The sequence below is a fragment of the Bos mutus genome, chromosome 15, assembly GCF_027580195.1.
Source record: "Bos mutus isolate GX-2022 chromosome 15, NWIPB_WYAK_1.1, whole genome shotgun sequence".
In the NCBI taxonomy this organism is placed as follows: Eukaryota; Metazoa; Chordata; class Mammalia; order Artiodactyla; family Bovidae; genus Bos; species Bos mutus.
Window position 1 is genome coordinate 49,630,694 of NC_091631.1, and position 21,223 is coordinate 49,651,916.

General features: G+C 53.0%; 1 protein-coding gene across 2 annotated transcripts in view; it reads left to right on the plus strand.

The window, feature by feature from the left end:
* Positions 1–21,223, plus strand: part of NECTIN1 (nectin cell adhesion molecule 1) — a 98,380-nt gene that overhangs the window by 66,007 nt on the left and 11,150 nt on the right. Inside the window, exon 6 of one of the 2 annotated variants that reach the window (XM_005897109.2) lies at positions 2,386–6,674. The exons of the other annotated variant lie outside the window; for it this stretch is intronic. Coding sequence (XP_005897171.1) covers positions 2,386–2,930 — 545 coding nt within the window. The 3' untranslated portion in view covers positions 2,931–6,674. Of the gene's footprint in view, positions 1–2,385; positions 6,675–21,223 lie in introns of those variants that run through there. 2 annotated transcript variants of the gene reach the window in all.

The following is a 21,223-nucleotide window of genomic DNA, read 5'->3' on the forward strand; positions in this document are numbered from 1 at the left end:
CAGGTTCCTGCCAGCTGCCTCTTGGGCATTTCTTGTGGCGGCAGCTCCCACCTCACAGGGAGCAGGTGTGCAGCCCTTTTCAAGGCGGTAGACAGATGGGACCTGGTGAACCAGGAGAAGATGCTTGAGCTTCAGGGACATTGTTCTGGAAGTGGGCGGTGAGGACAAATATTCCATAAACATTTATTGGGCAGCCACTCGGTGACCCGTGGAAGGTCACGGTGACAAGTGGGAAGCTGAGTCTTCAGGGGGTGCACTTCTTTCTACCAACTCCCCCCTGCGAGAGGCCAGGAGCAGGAGCCTCTGGGTGGCTCTGAAACCATCGAGTGGCATTTCGAGGGCTCTGAAGAGCTCTGGTACCATAGGTCTCAGCGCAGCAACAAATCGGCGAGAAGCAAAATGATAGATAAGAAGTGATTGATTAGAATAGGATGCTTGTGAGGCTTATAGGCAGGTGGGTAAGGGGGTGCCACACCCCAAGAACTTACTGGGCTACAGTTTTATAATTAAAAAAAAAAAAAAGTGGGAAGGGAGAGAAGACATCTTTGTCATTCTTAAGTAGACATCATGCTTCCATCATCAGCTCCTCCTCCAGGTTGAGCAGGGAAGTTTCCGTGTCCCTACATGGTCAAGCTAGGTTCACAAGTTGCTGTTTTTTATGTGTGCAGAGACCATGTCCTAGGGATCATTAATTTACTGAGTTCACTGGTCAGGATGTGGGTCTCCTGTCACCATTGTTTTATTGCCTGGAGGCAGGTCTTGTGCTTCTGTCGCAGGGATTTTTTGCTAAGCAAGCCTGCTTGGTTTTGTGGTTAAGCAAACTTGCTTTCTTGAGTAATCATTAGCTTACAGGGGTCTCCCACATTTTTTCTACTTACTATCCCCTCGTGGGATTAACTACTTAATCACCCACTTTGCTTTGTCTTTACGCAAACGGACCCCTTCACTTGGTCCCCATGTTTTCACTAGCCCTTCTAGCATGAGCTCCTGGACAGCCCTTCATCTTCTCTTCTAGAATCCCTGCCCTGCTCCCGCCGCCGCAGACAGCACAGCACACACTCACACACCCCAGACCAGCTCCACTTCTGGGAGGAGGGACTGGCCTCATAGGAGGAACAGGATTCCCACGGAGTGAGTGATGCTGAATCAGGGAGTGAGCTGGCAGAAACCGATTCCCAGAGGCCAAAACATAGGCCCACATCGACCCTCTCCCTTGGCCCGAAGAGAGGAGGGCTGAGAGCAGCCAAGGTCAGCCGCCCAGGCCTGCCCCAGACCTGCCCACCGGCTCCTCCTGTCCAAGGCCAGCCGCGGTCTCCAGTGCCACCCTGTGGCGGTGCTGGGCACCGCCTCCCTCAGCCTCACCTGGGGACCCCTTCGGCCTCTGGCCTGGCCCCAGGGGCACCCACCCGGCCTTTCTTCCCCACCCACCCTCTTCCTTTCTCGTTTCACTTTTTCTGCCTTCTAGTTTCTCCTCCATCCTTAGCGTGCACATATTTGTATACACACATTCATCACAGCAACACAGGTATGTGGGCTGGTGTGACAGCAAGGGCGTGTGCCCGCACACGTGCTCTCCTGTGTATACTTGTCATCTTTGCTACTCACGTGCTCTCACGCCCCCTTTCTGCACGGTCATGCTGTGTCTTCTGCTCGTAGCCCACGTTGGCTGCACCCCCGGCCCCCACCTTGCCCTGAAGGGCCAGACCGCAGCCAAGAACCACAGCCCAGGTTTCTGGCACACACAGGGCATCTACAGGGCCAGCACTGGGGCTCCCATCCTCCTCTGTGTACCCTGGGAGCAGACGAAGTCAGGCGTGGGGCACCCAGTCTGCTCCAGGCTCGGCGTCTCAGAAGCCAAGGTGTGGTGCTAGGGCACAGTGACCGGCAGGTGTCAGGCAGAGGGGCAGTGGTGACCTCCGCATAGGCTTTCCGTGCAAGAGAACCAACAATGTGTCATTGGCTGGTGGCCTCGGGAAAATTACTTAATCTCTGTAATCCCTGTCTCGTCGTATGCCGGATGGAAATGAATAGCATACCACTGTATGGGGTGTCAGGGACACTGAGTGTCATGCGACTGGCATGGACACCGGGTCGTGGCTGGACTGGCTCCACCTTCAAGGAGAAAGTCAGTGTGGAGGCTCTGGGGCCACGGGACTGTCTCTTCCTCTGTCTTCTCCGGCTCCAGCTACCAGCGCCGCTTGCTGGTCTCCTGGATTTGGGGGAGGGGGTTGCCAGGGGCACCTCTAGAACAAGAGCTGGCCTTGGGCTCACTTCCTGCCTTCGCCTCCCCGTCTCCCTCTCGTCTTCCTTCCCTGCCACCCCTGCTGACTCAGCCACCGGAGCAGACACTGACACTGTCCCCCTCCTTCTCTTTTCCTCACCCAGAGTTCCCCTACACCCCGTCTCCTCCCGAACACGGGCGGCGTGCAGGGCCAGTGCCCACGGCCATCATTGGGGGTGTGGTGGGGAGCATCCTGCTGGTGCTGATTGTGGTCGGCGGGATCGTGGTGGCCCTGCGCCGGCGCCGGCACACCTTCAAGGGCGACTACAGCACCAAGAAGCATGTGTACGGCAACGGCTACAGCAAGGCGGGCATCCCCCAGCACCACCCGCCCATGGCCCAGAACCTGCAGTACCCGGAGGACTCGGACGACGACAAGAAAGCCGGCCCCCTGGGTGGGAGCAGCTACGAGGAGGAAGAGGACGAGGAGGGTGGAGGGGGCGAGCGCAAGGTGGGCGGCCCCCACTCCAAGTACGACGAGGACGCCAAGCGGCCCTACTTCACCGTGGACGAGGCCGAGGCCCGTCAGGACGGCTACGGGGACCGGACTCTGGGCTACCAGTACGACCCTGAGCAGCTGGACTTGGCCGAGAACATGGTCTCTCAGAACGACGGGTCTTTCATTTCCAAGAAGGAGTGGTACGTGTAGACCCCTGTCCAGAGCCTCCGTCCCAGCCCCCACCCGCACGCCCCCTGCCCGGCCCCACCGCCCACTGCTCCAGGAGCTCGCCAGAGACTCACGCAGCTGTCCGGGGAACCTGGGAGCCCAGGGCACACGACCTGGCTTTGTTTTGATTTCCTCCCTGCCCCCTGCCCTGCCCCATGGTGTTGTGTTCACTGTGGCTTCGGTGTTGCTGTACCTTTCCTTCCCAAACCACCCCCTTCCTGCCGCCCTCTGCAGGGAACCCTGCTCTTGTCTTGTGTACCTGGGCGTCCCTCCAGGGTTTGGGGAGCCAGCCCTCCCCTGCCCCCAACACTGGAATTTGTTCGTGTCCTTCCCCTTGCTGGTGGACGGCTGAAGGGGCTCCAAGAGGAACAGCCCCCTCCCTGGACCCCAGATGCTGCTCGTTTTTCCCTGGGAGAGGGAACCCAGCAACCTCCCCATCCCACCATGAGCTGACACAGTGGGAGTTTGGACCCCTGGTCTAGGCAGCAATGGCACGCAAGAGGTAGGGGGTGGGGACGGCTTTTCCAAAGCACCCAGGGCTGTCTTTGTTCATTAAGTGAATCAAGTTGAGGTCCCCACCTGGAGCCTTGGGCAGTGTGTTTTCTTGAAGGCTGGTTTTACTTTTTTTTTTTCCCTCATCAGCCTCCTAAGAGTTAAGTTGGCACAGTTCTGGTGGTTCCTGTTCGCCTGTCTGCACCCCACATAGCAGGACTCCAGGTCACTCTGGCCCACACTTCCCATCACCTCTACCAACACATACCCACACCTACATGCACACACAGGTCATTCGTGTCTACCCCTGTACTCCCCCTGGGGTCACATGCCTTACCCAGGCTGGACACTGCCCAAGGCCCGCCTCTCTGCTCCATCTTGCCCCTCCTTCCAGCGGAGAATGGGACAGGGGCGGGGGTCGGCCTTCAGAAGCTTCCAGGGAGAGCTGAGGCAAGCCCCCTAGGTGCCTCCACCCTAGCGTCTCAGGCCGGCCCTTAACCACTTCCTACAGCATGGAAGTTTCTTGAGTTTCTCCCTACCTATCAAGTGCTAGCAACTCTTGATTCTCTTGGGGAGTCAGAGCTGGGATCCCAGAAAAGAGTGACCTCCGGGAGTGGAGGAGGATCCACGCAGAGGGCACTGGAGAAGTCAGCAAGCACAGTTGGAGCTCTGCCATCACGGGCTGATGAGACTCTAGAGTGCAGGGAGCTCCTCGCCCACCCAAGAGAAGGACAGCATGAGGGGAGGCGGGGTCAAGGATCCTGAGTCAGCCGTTCCTGCAAACCACCCGCCCCGTCCTGCTCAGTTCTCCCTGGTCATCATTCTGGATGGGGTGGCGGGGGAACCCTGGAGATGCTTTCCCTTTGAGTTGTAGATTCCCTTCTTGAATGGGGCTCTGGGTTCCTGTCAATCACCCAAGACCGATGGTCTTCCCATGGACACCCTGGAGGAAGGCCCCTCCCGGGCCCCCTCTTCGTTCCCCCGGCTCAAAGTGCCTCAGTCCCTCCATCTGCCCAGCCCGTCCCCCTCAGCACTCTGGATGGGAGAGACCCTGGGATGGGAGAGGCAGGTTCGTGTCTGCCCGCGAGGATTCTGGTGAACTCAGCCCAGGGTGCAGAGGCTCTGTGGGATGGCAAGTGTTGAGGGGAGGGAGGCAGACCACTCTGTGCCCCACGGGCACCAACCTACCCTTGCCATAGGCTTCCCAAGGGAGCCTCCAACCCCCTCTCCTACTCCTCCCCTCCTGGGTGCTGCTATTGAACCCCTAGCCAGCTCCATCTCTGCCCTGGCAACCCTGGACCCACCAGCTGGGTCACCCTTCTCACCCAGCCCCTGCTGCCCTAGCCCTAGTCCAGTCCACCCAGTAGCCACGTAGCAGAAGTCTGAAGCCATGCCAGCCCTGGGGCGGCGCTCCCCTCTCTTGGCATTGGGGGTACTGGATGGGGTGGAGTTGGGAGAAAATTCTGGGGTCTTTCTAGCCACAGGGCAGAGAGGGTGGAGGAGCTGGGCTGCATTTCCCAGCAGTATTAGTGTCCCCTCACCCCAGGGCAGAGGAGCTTTTCCATGTTACATCACTGCCCCATCCCACCTCATACCACTCTGGCCCCTCTGCTTGGCCCCTGTGCCCCCTAGCAGGAGGAAATCCCAGGGGCCTGCCAGATAGAGGCATTCTCCACCCCCTTGAAATCACAAGACTGAAAGGACTCCTCTTGTGTCTCCCTTATCCTGCAGTGCCACCCTCTCTTCCTCTTTTTGTGATGGACTTAGGAGGCCCCCAGGCCTAGCCAAAGCACTGAGTCCCCCTTAAGGCAACTCCCAGCCCTCCCCTCCAGCAAAGCACAAATTTGGGGGTCCGTGCCACATGTGTGGGCCACGTGGGAGGCTCCAGATTTGCCAGAGGCCCATCAGCAGCGTGCCCAGCTGGGGTGCTGCTACCTGGGGCCAAGAGCGGGTGTGAGGCCAGGGTCAGCACTTGGGCCTGCAGAGATGGGGTTTTGTGTGCCCTGCAAGTTTGTGGGGAGGTGGCTACTACTGCTGGACCCGCAGGCAGCTGGCATGGGGAGTGGGGGAGGGGGTCTGGCCCAACAGAGACCAGGACGTCTTGCTTCTCCTCCATGCCCCCAGCATGAACTGAGCTTCTGCCTTTTGCTGGAAATGAAATAAACTTGGTCTGCATTGTGCCAAGGCCTCCCCACTTGTCATCCTGCCTCTGTGACCCTCACGGTCCTTGCCCGCCCTCTCCCCTACTCCACCGATACCCCTCCTTTCCTTAAGATTTTGATATTGTTCTAATGTGTAACAACCCTCCGAGTCCCCTTTGATCAGAAGGATCTGAAGAGCAGCAGCACAGAATCGGGGAACGCAGGCATGTGCAGCCACGTCAGGCCCAGTCCATGCGTGCACGAGTTTGCACAGGTGCCCGGCACATACACGGGCGCTCACCCCCAGCCCCGCAGACACACCAGGGGGCTGGCCTGGACCTGCTGAAAGCCCTTCAGGAAAAATGGATGTCCCAGCACTCGGGCCATAAGAAAGACTCACCCGGGCCCTGTCTCCCAGGCACGTGCCCCCCGCCCTCCCCCCGCACCCGCCAACCCCTGCCATGTGCCCGAGTCACTGGTGCAATAAATCTTCTGCCATCCTCCCGAGCAGAGGAATTGGGGATCGAGTGAGGTGATATGGGCAGCTCGCCTGGAAGGAGGGGAGGGCTGCCAGGCCTCCCGGAGGCCACACAGAGACCTCCTAGGCCTGACTGCCCCCAGGAGCCTGCAGGTGGGCCCCCCAGGCCCCAGGCCCACGGGGAGATGTGCCAGGGGTCTCTGGCATAAGGCAGTTCTGGGACCTCGCTGCTGCTGCTGCCGCCCCCCAAGTGTGAGGCCAGAGGAGCCCCCATCCCACCGGTGCTGCTGCTCTTTCGACTCCTGCTGTGAGGAATGGGATTCTTGGCCAGGAAAACAAAAGTGGTTTTCTTTTTTTTTTTTTGTATAAATGGAAAGAAAATCCAGGAGAAGCTGCCCCCCCCCCCCAAAGTGTGATGCACTACCGTTGCTTCAGTTTCTTAGTCACTGTTTTCGTCTTTGGTCCAGGGACCACCCCGCAGATTCTCCTGGTTCTAACCCAGGGGGTGTTTGCGTCACCCCCTTTTACTTGTATAAAAAAAAAAAAAATGATGGGTTGAAAAATGTACTGAGGAAAAAAAAATGTACTTTTTTATAAATAAAGTCTTTAAAACAACTCTGGTTCCCTGGTTGCCTCGCATCACTCAGGAGCTGGGCCCTTCCCCACGGCTGTTGGGGCGGGGCAGGGTACAGCTGGATTGAGGCCGGAGCCCCAGAGCAAGGAAGGCAGACCCCACCCCATGCCCCAGGTCCTGTGGTTCTGGGACAGTGACTCATACCCCAAAGGACCCCCTGCACCAGGCAGAGGAGCCCCCTCCCCTACCCTCTTGCAGGAGCCCCAAAAGCGAACATGCAAGTCCCACCTGGGTCCTCACCACCGCTCACAGGCCGCTTCTGAACCATCTTCCACACAAGGGGGGCAACCGTGGCCTGTACCCTCGGGATGGCTTGGCTGTTCAGGCACAAGCAGTGAGGACCTGCAGGTTGAAATACTGGGGAGACCAATCGTGCAGAGGGAGGGGCCTGTGCTGGCTGGATCCCCTGTCCTCCTGCCCCAGAGCTCCCACTCAGGCTCCTTCAACACTCCTCCTCACCCCACCTCCCCACTGTCCTGCTCCTTCCTTCCGAGTCCCCTCCTGTGGCTGTTAGGAGAAACAAACCAGCAGTGTCACACCTGTCGTGTAAGACAGATCCCCAGGGACAGGACAGAGACAAGAGCTTTATCCTTTCATCTTTGGGGAGGATCCTGCCGGCTGCATCCCCTTCGAGCTCTGAGACCCCATCGCACTGCCCCCCTCCCCCCCACCAGGAGGTTGGTTGGAAGAAGGTCTCCTGCTTCCTTGGTTACCTCCCCCTCCCCATCCAGTACCATCTGCTTCCCATCTCCTGGGCTGGAATGCAGGACAAATCGATCCTGGGGTGGGAGTGGCAGGGGCTTCAGTGACTGCCCCCCTGCCAGCCACACCAGCGGCATCTCCTTTCAGTGAAATCCACACCATACCCACCCTGAGAAAAGCGGGTGGGGACTCTGGAAGCCTACACGGAGGCCCAGCAGCAAGCCCTCCAGCTCCTCTGGGGCAAGACCACGCCCTCCACACCTAGGAATGGGGCTGGAAGAGTTAGAGGCGGGAGTAGGAGAAGCCAGCAGCTGCTGGCAGCTGGCTGGGCCCCTCACTCAAAGGCCAAACCCAGCACCCCAGACTGTGTTTGGATATTGATACTTGAATGAGATGCAAATTGGTCGCTTAAGCGGTCACTTCCTCAGTTTTCCAGGCTGTCCATTTAAGTTAATTTTTAATTTGTGCAGGCAATAAATGCTTAATTACATTATTAATACATTGGAAGAGAGCAATGGACAGGATGTCCTAATTGGCATTTAACTAGAACGTTCTGGCAAATTAGCCAAGACTTTCTCCGGCAGTGGAAGGAGGGCAAGCCGATTAGTCCCAGGCACAGCCTCTCCAGGTTGGAGAAGCCAGACACAGCCCCATCCCCCAGGGTACCAGAAGGCTGGAACATACCTAGCTTTCTAGTTGAGCTAGGCTTTGGAAGAATATCCAGCTAGTTAGGGTACTTCCGCCCAAACCTCAACCCTTGCCCTCATCCCCTACCCCATCCCCACCTTCAGCAGAGCAGAGGACCAGACCCTGGACGGCTTGGAGACAGGATTCATCTGAGAGGCTAAGGTCCCCCTGGGGTGTGCCCATTGGTGCTCTACCTCAACTATGGGACTAGAACTTAGATAGCTGGGTGGCCAGAGCTCTTCTCTGGAAATCATGGCAGCCCCTCTCCCATCCTCCTTACCTTACCCTCTGCAGATGGTTAAGGGAAAGAACTTGATGAATTAAAGGATTCATTTACCCTCTCATGAAATCCATTCATTTGGCCACCCTGAGCCAGGCACTGTTCCAAACTATGATAGTCCCACCCAGAATCCCTGTTTTCAAAGACTTCAGATCCTCCAAGGTCTTAAACCCCCAAACAGTGCCATGCTAGCCACGGACTGAAGCAAAGCTATGTGCAAAGTGCCATGGTTGCACTGAACAGGAAAGTCTAATTTTGTCTGGGAAGGTCTGAAAGGCTTGTAGATGATGGTCACATGTCCCCTGGGCCTTGAAGGATGTATGGGAGTTCTCCAGACCAGAGGTATACTAAGAGTATTCCAGGCCAACTTGGGATTTAGCATCTTATATTCAGTTCAGTTCAGTTCAGTTCAGTTGCTCAGTCGTGTCCGACTCTTTGAGACCCCATGAATCGCAGCACACCAGGCCTCCCTGTCCATCACCAACTCCCGGAGTTCACTCAAACTCATGTCCATCAAGTCGGTGATGCCATCCAGCCATCTCATCCTCTGTCGTCCCCTTCTCCTCCTGCCCCCAATCCCTCCCAGCATCAGAGTCTTTTCCAATGAGTCAACTCTTCACATGAGGTGGCCAAAGTACTGGAGTTTCAGCCTTAGCATCAGTCCTTCCAATGAACACCCAGGACCGATCTCCTTTAGAATGGACTCGTTGGATCTCCTTGCAGTCCAAGGGACTCTCAAGAGTCTTCTCCAACACCACAGTTCAAAAGCATCAATTCTTTGGCACTCAGCCTTCTTCACAGTCCAACTCTCACATCCATACATGACCACTGGAAAAACCATAGCCTTGACTAGACGGACCTTTGTTGGCAAAGTAATGTCTCTGCTTTTGAATATGCTATCTAGGTTGGTCATAACTTTCCTTTCAAGAAGCAAGTGTCTTTTAATTTCATGGCTGCAATCACCATCTGCAGTGATCTTATATTAATTGTTCTAAAAGAGATCGTTCTAGTTCAATAAGCTCATTTGGCACATGGAGAACTGAAGCCTAGAAAGGAAACTAAAGTTTGGCAACCAGACCGTCAGAAAGCATGTGCTGAATATGCTAAAGGGCAAGACCATGTCCAGTAGGAGCAGGAGGAGTCCAGGGGAAGGAGTAACACCAGGCGCTAGTGTCTCAGTTCCCTGCCGCCGGTGTAGTGTGAACACCCACGGGGCATAAACAGGGCTTTCAGAAGCCACGCTTGGTGTCGAGTGGAGCCGCCAAAGCCCAATAGAGCCCATGGGGACGACTTCCTAGAAGAGGCAAAGTGACTCTGGTCCCAATTCTGATGTAGTTTTTTTTTCCGACACCACCAAGCAAGCAACTTGACTCTAACAGAACCTACCCAGAGGCAGTACCAGATCTCACAAGCTGAGGGCTCAGCCTCAGAAGACTTCTCCTGCTTCAGGTGCCAATCACAAGTCCAGATGGTTTCCCTGTGCTTTTGACCTACTGGCTGAGAAATCAGAGGTTCCCATGATTCCCTCCCTACCTTTGATTAATTTGCTAGAGCAGCTCATAGAATTTAGGAAACCGGTTTATTTGCTAGATGACTGGTTTAGTGTAAAAGGATCCAAACCAGGAACAGCCAGACGGAAGAGATGCAGTGGGCAAGGTATACAGGAAGGGACATGGGTCCTCCATGCCCTCTCCAGGAAGTACCCTCTCCCTGCACAAAAAGTCCCTCCAAACCTGTCCTTTTGCGGTTTTATGGAGGCTTCATCACATAGGCATGATCAATTAACTTATTAGTCATTGGTGACTGAACTCAATTTTCAGCCCCTCTCCCCTCCCCAGAGGTCAGGGATGGGGCTGAAAATTCCCAGCCTCTAATCGCGGGGTTGGTTCACCTGGCAATCAATCCAGATCCTAGGTGCTTTCCTAAAGTCAACTCATTAACACAGACTCAAGTGTGGTTGAAAGGGGTGTCTTAAGAAAATCAAGACACTTTTATCACTCCTATTCCTTAGGGAATTCCAACAGTTTTAGGATTTGTACCAGAAACAGGATGAAGGTCAAATATATACTCCCTGTTATAAGTTACAATATCACAGGTGGTATCTGTGGTGGTTTTGTGGAAAGAGAGGCACACGGGTGGGTGGGAAAGTGGAGGAGAAAAGGGCTCTGGGAAAGCCTGAGGAGACCATTCCCAGCCAGACTCCTCAACAACCCCCTCTGCCCTGTCCCCATAGCCAGAGTCTTCTGGGAGCAGCTCTTGGGCTCCACCTTGGTCCTGGCTTATAGGATCCCCAAACCTTACTTTCTCTGTTGATTGACAGTCCTGATGTCAGACCCTTGGTCAAATCCCACTCCCCCCAACCCCCACCATCAACTCCCAGATGAGAAACTGCAGGCACCACCCTCTCCCTCCCCTCCTCTCTGCCAGCCACTCCTTCCCCAGCTGGAGGGTGCCCTCCCTTCATTCCCTGGGGCCTCATCTACGCTGGCCCCACTGGCCCTGCTGTATCCAAGCTCCTCTTGAGCTGGGAAACATCTCGGAATGGACTTGCTTGGCTCAAGAATCAGCTCCAGGGCATCATCAACACACAAAATACAGGCTCCATTGAGCCAGAGAACTCAACCCTGGACACACAACCCAAATGACCTAGGGATTTTAAATATCAAATTTCCAGGCCCCACCCCAGGCCAGTAGGATCAGAGCTCTGGAGTGGGGCCCAGACAGGTATATTTTCAACAAACACCCAGGAGGTCCAATGGACAGCCAGATTCAGAGCCCCTAGTGTAGAAGCAGAGGTCGTCTGAGGTGTCAATCATGAGGAGGAGGCAAATCTTAAGAAACTGGGACTGAAGGGTGGGGAGGTGGGCACATTGGTGCGTTAAGGCACAGAAGAGTTTGGGTACCAAATATGCTATGTACCATCATCATCATCAATCATCTTCATCATCCTCATCCCGCCTGAGATGGGATCCAGGTGACAGTGACTGCAACAGAGGCCAGTCCCTGGAGGAAACTGAGAAGCCAGGATGGAGCTGTGCTTGTAATGCTAACAAAGCAGATTTTCTGGTTTTAGAGCATTTCTGAGCCCTTGGCCTCTGGGCACCTGTCAGAAAGCAAAGTGGCATCCTGAAAGCCCAGGCCGGCAGTCCTGCAGGTCCATCCCGAATGGAGACCATGCTCCATAGTGTTACCACCTTAGGAGAAGTGAATGAAGTTTATGAAGAAAAGTGATAGTCCCCTTAGGGCCCTGTGAACAGATGAGGGAGGGCCCTCCAGGAGAGACGGGAGGGAGGCGGCACACCTGTACCCCAGGAGCCCTTTCCTCTCTGCCCAAGGCCTGGCTGGAGGACCGCCCCCACTCCAGAGCCTGCTCTGAGCAAGGTGTTCTATTCCACAAGGAACACAGACCTTGGGGGGATGACTGACTCAGAGCCCTGCAGGCTGGGGTGCCCTCAGCCTGAACTCCTCACACACACTGTCCCCTCAGTTAGTGGCCAGCTCATCTCCATGGGACCTTCAGCTGCAAGAGAGCCTCCATGGATGAGAAAAGAGTCAGCAAGTGATGGAACCACACCAGCTGCCTCCCCACCAGGCTGCACACCCTTGGGGGCAGGCATCCTGACTTATCCATCCCTAGCACCCATCCCAGGGAGGGCAGAGCAGGTGGTCCATAAACATTCAACAAACTGAACTCATCCAAGTGAGAGTCAAGAGACTGCAGGGGGCGGGGCCCAAACTCTGAGGCAGGGCTGTCCCCAAGCATCCCTGATGGCTCTAAAGATGGGCAGCTCACTACCTCTGGAGCTAAGCCCCACCATCAGAGGGCAACTTCTCTATTCAGACGAAATTTCCCTCCCCTAAGTTTCACCCATTAGTCTAGGTATTTCCCGGAGAAGGTACACGGCCTAGCCTTCCTAGGACAGTCCTTCACTTCTCAATTGGCTCAGAGGTAAACAACTCACCTACCGATGCAGGAGACCCAGGTTCAATCCCTGGGTTGGGAAGATCCCCTGGAGGAGGGCATGGCAACCCACTCCAATATTCTTGCCAGAGAAATCCCTTGGACAGAGGAACTTGGCGGGCTATAGTCCATGGGGTTGCAAAGATTTGCACACGACTGAGTGACTAACCTCAGATATGCAGATGACACCACCCTTAAAGAAAGTGAAGAGGAACTAAAAAGCCTCTTGATGAAAGTGAAAGAGGAGAGTGAAAAAGTTGGCTTAAAGCTCAACATTCAGAAAACAAAGATCATGGAATCCGGTCCCATCGCTTCATGGGAAATAGATGGGGAAACAGTGGAAACAGTGTCAGACTTTATTTTTTGGGGCTCCAAAATCACTGCAGATGGTGACTGCAGCCATGAAATTAAAAGACGCTTACTCCTTGGAATGAAAGTTATGACCAACCTGGATAGCATATTCAAAAGCAGAGACATTACTTTGCCAGCAAAGGTCCGTCTAGTCAAGGCTATGGTTTTTCCAGTGGTCATGTATGGATGTGAGAGTGGGACTGTGAAGAAGGCTGAGCACTGAAGAATTGATGCTTTTGAACTGTGGTGTTGGAGAAGACTCTTGAGAGTCCCTTGGACTGCAAGGAGATCCAACGAGTCCATTCTGAAGGAGATCAGCCCTGGGATTTCTTTGGAAGGAATGATGCTAAAGCTGAAACTCCAATACTTTGGCCACCTCATGCGAAGAGTTGACTCATTGGAAAAGACTCTGATGCTGGGAGGGATTGGGGGCAGGAGGAGAAGGGGACGACAGAGGATGAGATGGCTGGATGGCATCACTGACTCGATGGACGTGAGTCTGAGTGAACTCTGGGAGTTGGTGATGGACAGGAAGGCCTGGTGTGCTGCAATTCATGGGGTCGCAAAGAGTCGGACATGACTGAGGGACTGAACTGAACTGAACTGAGCGACTAAACAACAACTTCTGGCCAAACCTCTTTTTCATAGGTTTCTTCCCCTGCTCTAGTCATCAGGCCACTTCGCAACAGATCTGTTAGGAACCCGGACTCAGGAGTCAGGCAAACCTGGGTTCAAGTCTTGGCTGAGTTGACCAACAGCTGTGGGAAAGCATTATCTCAACGCCCAGCACAGAGAAAGTCTCAAACCTGCATCAAAAATGCCTGTGATCTTTGAACCTTGGGTGGTCATAGCATATCTATCTATAAAAGTTCATTGATTGTAACAAATACACAACTCTGGTGTGGGATTTAGGTAGTAGTGGCTGTGAATATTTGAGGGGCAGGGGGATATATGGGAAGTTTCTGTATCTTTCACTCAATTTTGCCAGAAACCTAAAACTGCTCTAAAAAATAGCCTTTAAAAAAAAAAATCCCAGTGACTCCAGCTGTTCCTAAAAAAAAAAAAAAAAAAACCCATTACGGGCTCCCTCCCATTCTGAGGGCCAGGGAATAAATACGGTTTCCTGGAACTGATCTGACCAGCAGGGGATGGGGGTGGAGGAGTAGGGGATTATCTGCATGTCTTCCCTGAACCTGGTCTACTCTCTCTTGTTCTGTGGGCACAGCCAACCCAGCTGACCTCATGGTGGTGGCATGGACCACAGAGGGGCTGCATTCTGGTGGTTAAATCTCTGGATGGATGGTGGGTAGAAGGATGAGTAAACCTGTGAGTCTTTTTTGGTGTGCTGCCTCTAAGCAGATCTCTCTCCCCCTGTGCTTGGGCTGTGTATTTTGTTTCCCCTAAATGTGGTGATTTTCATGTATCTCTGCTGTGTTTTATCTTAATGACAGAGGCAGCATTTCAGCCTGTTGTGATCCTTTCAGATGCTGGCCTATCATCAGTTTAGTTCGCAGCAGACATTTATTGAAAGCCTGGTGAAAGGAAAGAGGCAGGGCTTTAAGGTCCGCTGACCTCAATTCAATCCCTAGTTCTACCGCTCGTGGGCTGTGTGGGCCTTGGGCAAGTCGCTTGCCTTCCCTGGGCTTTATTTCTCAATCCAGGTGAACAGAATTCTGTGATGAATAAAGATAGCTGTATATAGAGAAAGTTCATTGTAAAGTAGATAACAGTGGCACCCACCAGAGAGGGCTGCTGTAGGGATTAAAGGAGAATCATCCTGTGGGTTTCCCTGGTGGCTCAGATGGTGAAGTATCTGCCTACAGTGCAGGAGACCCAGGTTTGATCCCTGGATCGGGAAGATCCCCTGGAGAATGTCCTGACAAGTATTCTTGCCTGGATAATTCCATGGACAGAGGAGCCTTGCAGGGTGATCTATGGGGTCGCAAAGAGTCAGACACAGCTAAGCAATTAACACTTTCACATCCTTTGTAAAGTACTTAACAAAATGCCAGGAACAGAGTGAGTGCTCAGTTAAGCTGCTGCTGCTAAGTCACTTCAGTTGTGTCCGACTCTGTGCGACCCCATAGACGGAAGCCCACCAGGCTCCCCGGTCCCTGGGATTCTCCAGGCAAGAATACTGGAGTGGGTTGCCATTTCCTTCTCCAATGCGTGAAAGTGAAGTGAAAGGGAAGTCGCTCACTTGTGTCCGACTCTTAGCGACCCCATGGACTGCAGCCTATCAGGCTCCGCCGTCCATGGGATTTTCCAGGCAAAAGTACTGGAGTAGGGTGCCATCACCTTCTCTGTCAGTTAAGCTAAGATAATATTAGCTCTTACTATTATTTTTACCACTGAACGTCTTCCCTAAGCAGCAGCAAACTGCAGCAGGGGAACAGAACCTGTCATGGAAACTTCAGGCATTAGGATTCTCACCAAATCCAAGTAGAATCCCAGCTATACGCCTTCCTGGCTATGGGGTGACCACCATCCACTGAGTTCTTCCTCCCTGATTTGCATCATCTGACATGACTAGCCGCTAGCTGGTGGGAGGGGCACAGGCATGGACGGACTGTGATGTGTCCCTCACAACCATGGCCTTGGTGGGGACACCTGTGCTAAGACATCTCTTGGTGGTGGGGAACTGGGGCCAGCTGTGGGAACATGAGGCCACATTTTCTCCAGAGCAGGCTCTTTGATCCCTGGGTCAGGAAGACTCCCCTGGAGGAGGACATGGCAACCAACCCACTCCAGTGCTCTTGCCTGGGAAATCCCATGAACAGAGGAGCCTGGCAGGGTGTAGTCCATGGGGTCGCAAAAGACCGGGAACAACTTAGTGATCAAACAACAACAAATTCTTAGCTTTAAAAAATGTTTATTGAAGATTACAAGCAGTATACTGTCAAATCTTTTTTTTTTTTTAAGCCTGGTCTGGAAGGCACCAGCAAGGTGGTGTCTGGGGTTGAGCCTGGGGTGTACCCTATTTTCTTTGAGCTCTTCATATTATTTTATGTATTTATTTATTTTTGAACACAAACCCTGCAGTGGAAGCATGGAGTCCTAACCACTGGAATTCCCACCAGGGAGTTCCCAAAGTGTCAAATATTAAGGAAACAGCTTTATATGTATACATCCATGTCATATATGGGCTTGCCTGGTGGCTCAGAAGGTAAAGCATCTGCCTGCAATGCGGGAGGCCTGGGTTTGATTCCCATGTTGAGAAGATTCCCTGGAGGAGGGCATGGCAACCCACTCCAGTATTCTTGCCTGGAAGAATCTCATGGACAGAGGAGCCTGGCAGGCAGCAGTCCATAGGGTTGCAAAGAGACAGACATGACTGAGTGACTAAGCACACATATCATATCTAAACACCCTTGTCATCAGCCCTGGATCAAGTCACAGAGGCTTGCTCAAACTCCCTCCCAGGCAACACCCCTGTTCTGGAACTTCACATAAATGGAATCATACAGAGTGTGTACTTACTTGTGTGTCTGGGTTCCTTCACTCAGTCCAATGTCTGTGAGATGTGTCTGTGTGGTGTGTCTTTCCTGGCTGTGTAATATTCCATTGTGTGAATGTGCCACAAGGCAGCCCTCTATTCTGACATTAGTGGGTATACATGTGGTTTCCAGTTTGGGGCAATTAGGAGTAAAATTACTGCAAAGAATCTTGTATGTAACTTTGGGGCACTTACTCATTTCTCTTTTGTGTGTATGCAAGGGCGGAATTAGGATTAGTACGTGCACGTGTGCCAAGTCACGTCAGTTGTGTCCGACTCTTTCCAACCCAAAGGTCTGTAGCCCATGGATCCTCTGTCCATGGGATTCTCCAGGCAAGAATACTGGAGTGGGTTGCCATGCCCTCCTCCAGGGGATCTTCCCAACCCAAGGATTTAATCTGTGTCTCCTGAGGCTCCTGCATTGCAGGCAGTGTCTTTCCCCCTGAGCCACCGGGGAAGCCCACTAGGATTAGTGGATATAGCCAGCTTTCCAAAATGGTTGTGCCAATGTATGCTCCAGTGTAAGAGGGTTCTGATGTCCCCACCTTCTTGCCCACACTTGATATCATCTTGTCCTTCTAGATTTAGCTATCTGCCAAGGGCATAGTGGTATCTCATTGTGATTTGAATTTTAATTTCCCTGAAGACTAAGGATGTCGACACTTCCATATGACTATCAACGATTTGGAGTTTTGTAAGGAACCTTGACTTAAAAAAAATTGTTTTAATAAATTGTCATGCATTCTCTGGAGGGTCCATCCAGCCACACTGTGGTCCTCTGAGGTCAGGTCCCTGTTTTGGGTTCCTAGGAGGCATTGGGGAGTGAGGACAGGATGAGTAGAACCAGAGGAGGAGGAAGAAAGGAGAAGTCCCAGAGCAGCAGGGGAAAGGGCCAAGAATCAGGAATTCTGACACAAGACACAAAGCAACGCCCTGTGACTGAAATGAGCTGTTGAAGGGTCATGATGATGATGCCAGGTGGAATGAGTTGAGAGGCCTTCCTTTGCTCCACACAATCGATTCATAAGCAATGCAGATTTCCTGGAGTTTCACCAAAAAGGAGGCAGGGGACCGTGAGCCACACCCAGATGGGCTTTTCACTGATGACTATAATGGGTTGGCAGGGAAGTGCAGGTGGTCAGGGCTGGACCACAAGCAGGAGGCAGGGAACCTGCTAGAAAGATGCCTGGACTAGGAGCCAGGAGGCTGAGTTCTGCTTCCTCTTTCTGCCGCTTCTCACAGAGTGACCTTGAGCAACACCCTTCACCTCTCTGACTCCATGACTTTATACACATGGAACAAGGAGCCGGGGAGATGGGAGCTTGGTGGCCTCTCCTGGGCAATCCCTGCAGATAAAGCCAGGCTGGGGTGATAGGTCCCCAGCAGCCCCAACAGTGCTGAATCACCGTGCCCCATTCCATAGCCTCTATCCACTGTAACTGATCCTGAGGCCAGGTGTCTGGGGTGGTATTGGGCAGGGGCAGCTTCCAAAGGAGTCTGGCTCACTGTGGCAGGGGGAACGTGGAGGAGTGTAGGCACTAGCCCCCTCACCGGTGAGAATAACCCCTGCCACCCTCTTCTGCAGAGAAGTGACAGATCTGCTCTGCTAGTAGAGCAGAGATCCAAGCCTCCACAAGAGCTGAGTAGAGAAGGGGTCCCCACTGGGAATACCACGGTGGGAGTGGGCTCCCCGTGTCTCCTCTGACAGCACACTTAGGGAGTACCAGCTGCTATCTCTATCTCCAGGGTTTTCCTACGAAGTTCACCCTAGGAAGATTTGGAGTTTTGATCAATGATAAGTGTGAGTCCCTTATATTCAGATCTTTCAGGAGACACCGCAGGATTGCAAGGGAACTGCAGTCCAAGGCTGGTTGGGACTGTTCCTCCTGCAGGCGCTGGGGAACAGTGGCGTCCAGGGCCTCCCTGCCTGGGAAGGCTCACCCTCCAACACCCGTTGCCTCCTCTTGCGCATTTCCTGCCATCACATCCCAGGGATCAGCCTCTCCCTTCCTGAGCCTGGGTCCCGGAGTGCCCCGCCATGTGCCTATCCCTCTACCCCTACAGCACAACATGTGCTGATTCCAAGCAAGACATCTATCTACCTACCTGCTTGAGAATTACAGACCATGAGAACCAGAGCAACCTCAAAGATTATTTGCCCCAACCCACAAATGGCTATACTAAGTCCCAGAAAGTTAACAACAGTAAGAATTCCTTACATTTATATAATCTTTGGAAATTACAAAGTGAATGGAGATCTTTTAATAATAGCTAAGACTTATCACTCAGTGAGTGCCAGGCACTATTTAAATTACTTTATGGTATTAAATCCTTACCTCAGATTTAGAATTACTATTACAATTATTACCAGGGAAATGAAGAGAGTTACTGAAAGTCATAGAACTTGCTGGTGGGGAGCTGGGCTTCACATCCAGTCAGTCTGGCCTCACAGGCCACTGAACTATCCTGCCCACAGTCTCTCCTAAAGGGCAGCGCCATGTCCTGACCACAGAGCACAGAAGGGGTCCACAAGCCTAACTTCTGGGGGGATTGTGGGCCTGACACAGGTTTCAGTACACAAAGCAGCAAGAGTCCCAGGTGGGGTCCACCAAGCTTGCAGGAACCATGCTTGGTAGCAGATGGAGTCATCAGAGGCAGGCAGGGCTCATGTGAAAAGATTTCCTAGAAAAGATGGTATCAAAGACAACATTGTAAAATGGAAGTGACCTGGCAAAGTTGTAGAATATCCAGCATAGGGAGGATCTCCAGATAAATGTTTATAGCAAGAATCAACTAGACTAGACCAAGAGCCTTGGGCAGCTGGAAGGAAGTTGGCATCTCAGGATCCTTGCAGCCAGCTGGGGAGATAAGCAAGTGGCTTCATTTAGCTAATGATTAACCAGACGCCCAGAGAGGCCAAATGTCTGCCCCACAGTCACACAGGTGGTAGGTAGTGGACTCATAACTTGGACCTAAGCCTTCTGACTCCAAGTCAAGTGCTGTTTGCTCTATACTGAACCTCCCCTTAATAAGAAACAAAATCGGGATTTCCCTGGTGGTCCAGTGGTTAAGAATCCGCCTTGCAAAGCAGGGACATGGGTTCCATCCCTGGTCAGGGAGCCACGATCCCATCTGCCTCAGGGCAACTAAGCCCATGAGGCACAACTAGAGAGAAGCCTGCGTGACACAGCTACTGAGCCTGCAGGCCACAACTAGAGAGTCACAGCCGGAGAGTCCACGTGCCGCAGTGAAAGATTCCACATGCTACAACTAAGACCTGACCCAGCCGAATAAATACATAGAGAGAGGAGACAAAACGCCACCAGGGTCATAGTTTTACGCCGGCTTATGATTTACAAAATGCTGGAACATACATGATCCTCTTTGAGGTTATTTTGGATTCCTGAAGCCCAGCCTAGGTCATGCAAACATAGGCGGATGGGCCCAGTTTGGGAGTCATGTAGGCCCAGGTTCAGTCACCAAGCCTGTCTCAAGAGCTTGGTGATTTGGAGCAAGTGGAATGAAAGGGGGACAATAAGACCTATCACGAGGACAGGTGCTAGGATGCCTGTGGCCCATGCACAGGAAATCCCATCCCACACTGCCCCCAACCCACGCCCCATGCCCCCACCCAGATGCCCATGCCCCATCCAAGTCTGACTTCTTCCAATATTTCGCCCAAGAAGGACCCAGAGTGCAGGTGTAACCATTTTTTTTTTCTCGAGATTGTTTTCCCCTCAACTTGAGAGATGTGAACAAATTAAATCTTCTCTCTGAGTCTTCCCATAGTGCTACTCAGAGACCTTGCCAGAACTAAGCTACCCTACTCCTTCTCTGGCTTCCCAGGTGGCGCTAGTACTAAAGAACCCACCTGCCAAAGCAGGAGACATATAGGTTCAGTCTCTGAGTTGAGTAGATCCCCTGGAGGAGGGCATGGCAACCCACTCCAGTATTCTTGCCTGGAGAAGCCCCATGGACAGAGGAGCCTGGTGGGCTACAGTTTATAAGGTCAAACAGAGTCAGACATGAAAAGCAGCTTTGCACACACCCACTTACTCCTTCGACCCTCTGCAGAGGTGTCCAGATCCCAACACCCTCCAGATTTCCAAAGCCTTCAGCACCACGACTCCCAACCCCAGGGCACTGGAGCTCATCCTCTCCCCTGCCCAATGCACACCCTCTGAGAACCTGAGCTCCTCCTAAGCAGGTGCAATTGTGCCTTCCACCTTGAGGAGACCCAGAGAAGCACCACTGAATTTCATGGCATTTTAGCATAAGAATTTCCATATCTAAATCCCCTGATTTCAATGACTGCAGACAGCGCTGGGATTACTGTCAATACACACTTGATTTTGGGGATTTGCCACAAGGAGAGGGCCCCTGCCCGGGATGGACAAACAGCTAGACCGTCAATACTCCTGACTCCCAGGGAGACCGAGATAGCCCCTTAGCTTCTGGTTCTTTTGCTTCCAGAATTCTAGCCTTTTCAGGTCCCCTTCCCCTTGCAGCCCCACCTGGCAGCTGCCAGCACCCCCAGTCTATCTGGCTAAGGTGTCCCTGTAGAGATGCTTCTGCTTGCCCTGCTGAGTCCCCATGAACTCCAGAATCACCTCCAGCTATCTCCTATGTACCCTGCAAATGTGGTCCTACCTAGAGGGAGATGCAGGTGGGCGGGATAGAAACCTCTGAGAGGCTAAATCAGGAAGGAACCACAGGCAGATCAGCTCTGCCCCGGTGGCTCAAAACGTGGATCCCAGCAAATGTGGTCACCACCTCCCTGTGACTTTGGGAAAAGCCACTTCTCTCCAGCCTCTCAGTTTTCTCATCTATAAAGCTGTGATGTCCATCCTTGCTCTATTTCCTAAGACCACATGAAAGACACGAAAATGCAAGCGAAAGCCCTTTTGTAAACCATGAAGTTCTGGGCCGAAGTGAAGGATCACCATTATGTATTGAGCTTTCAAGGTCATTCCCCATGGAGGAGGCATCAAGGCCCTGCTAGAATACCTCCAGTGACAGACCTCACTTCCTCCCAGGGCAGCCCAAGTCTCCT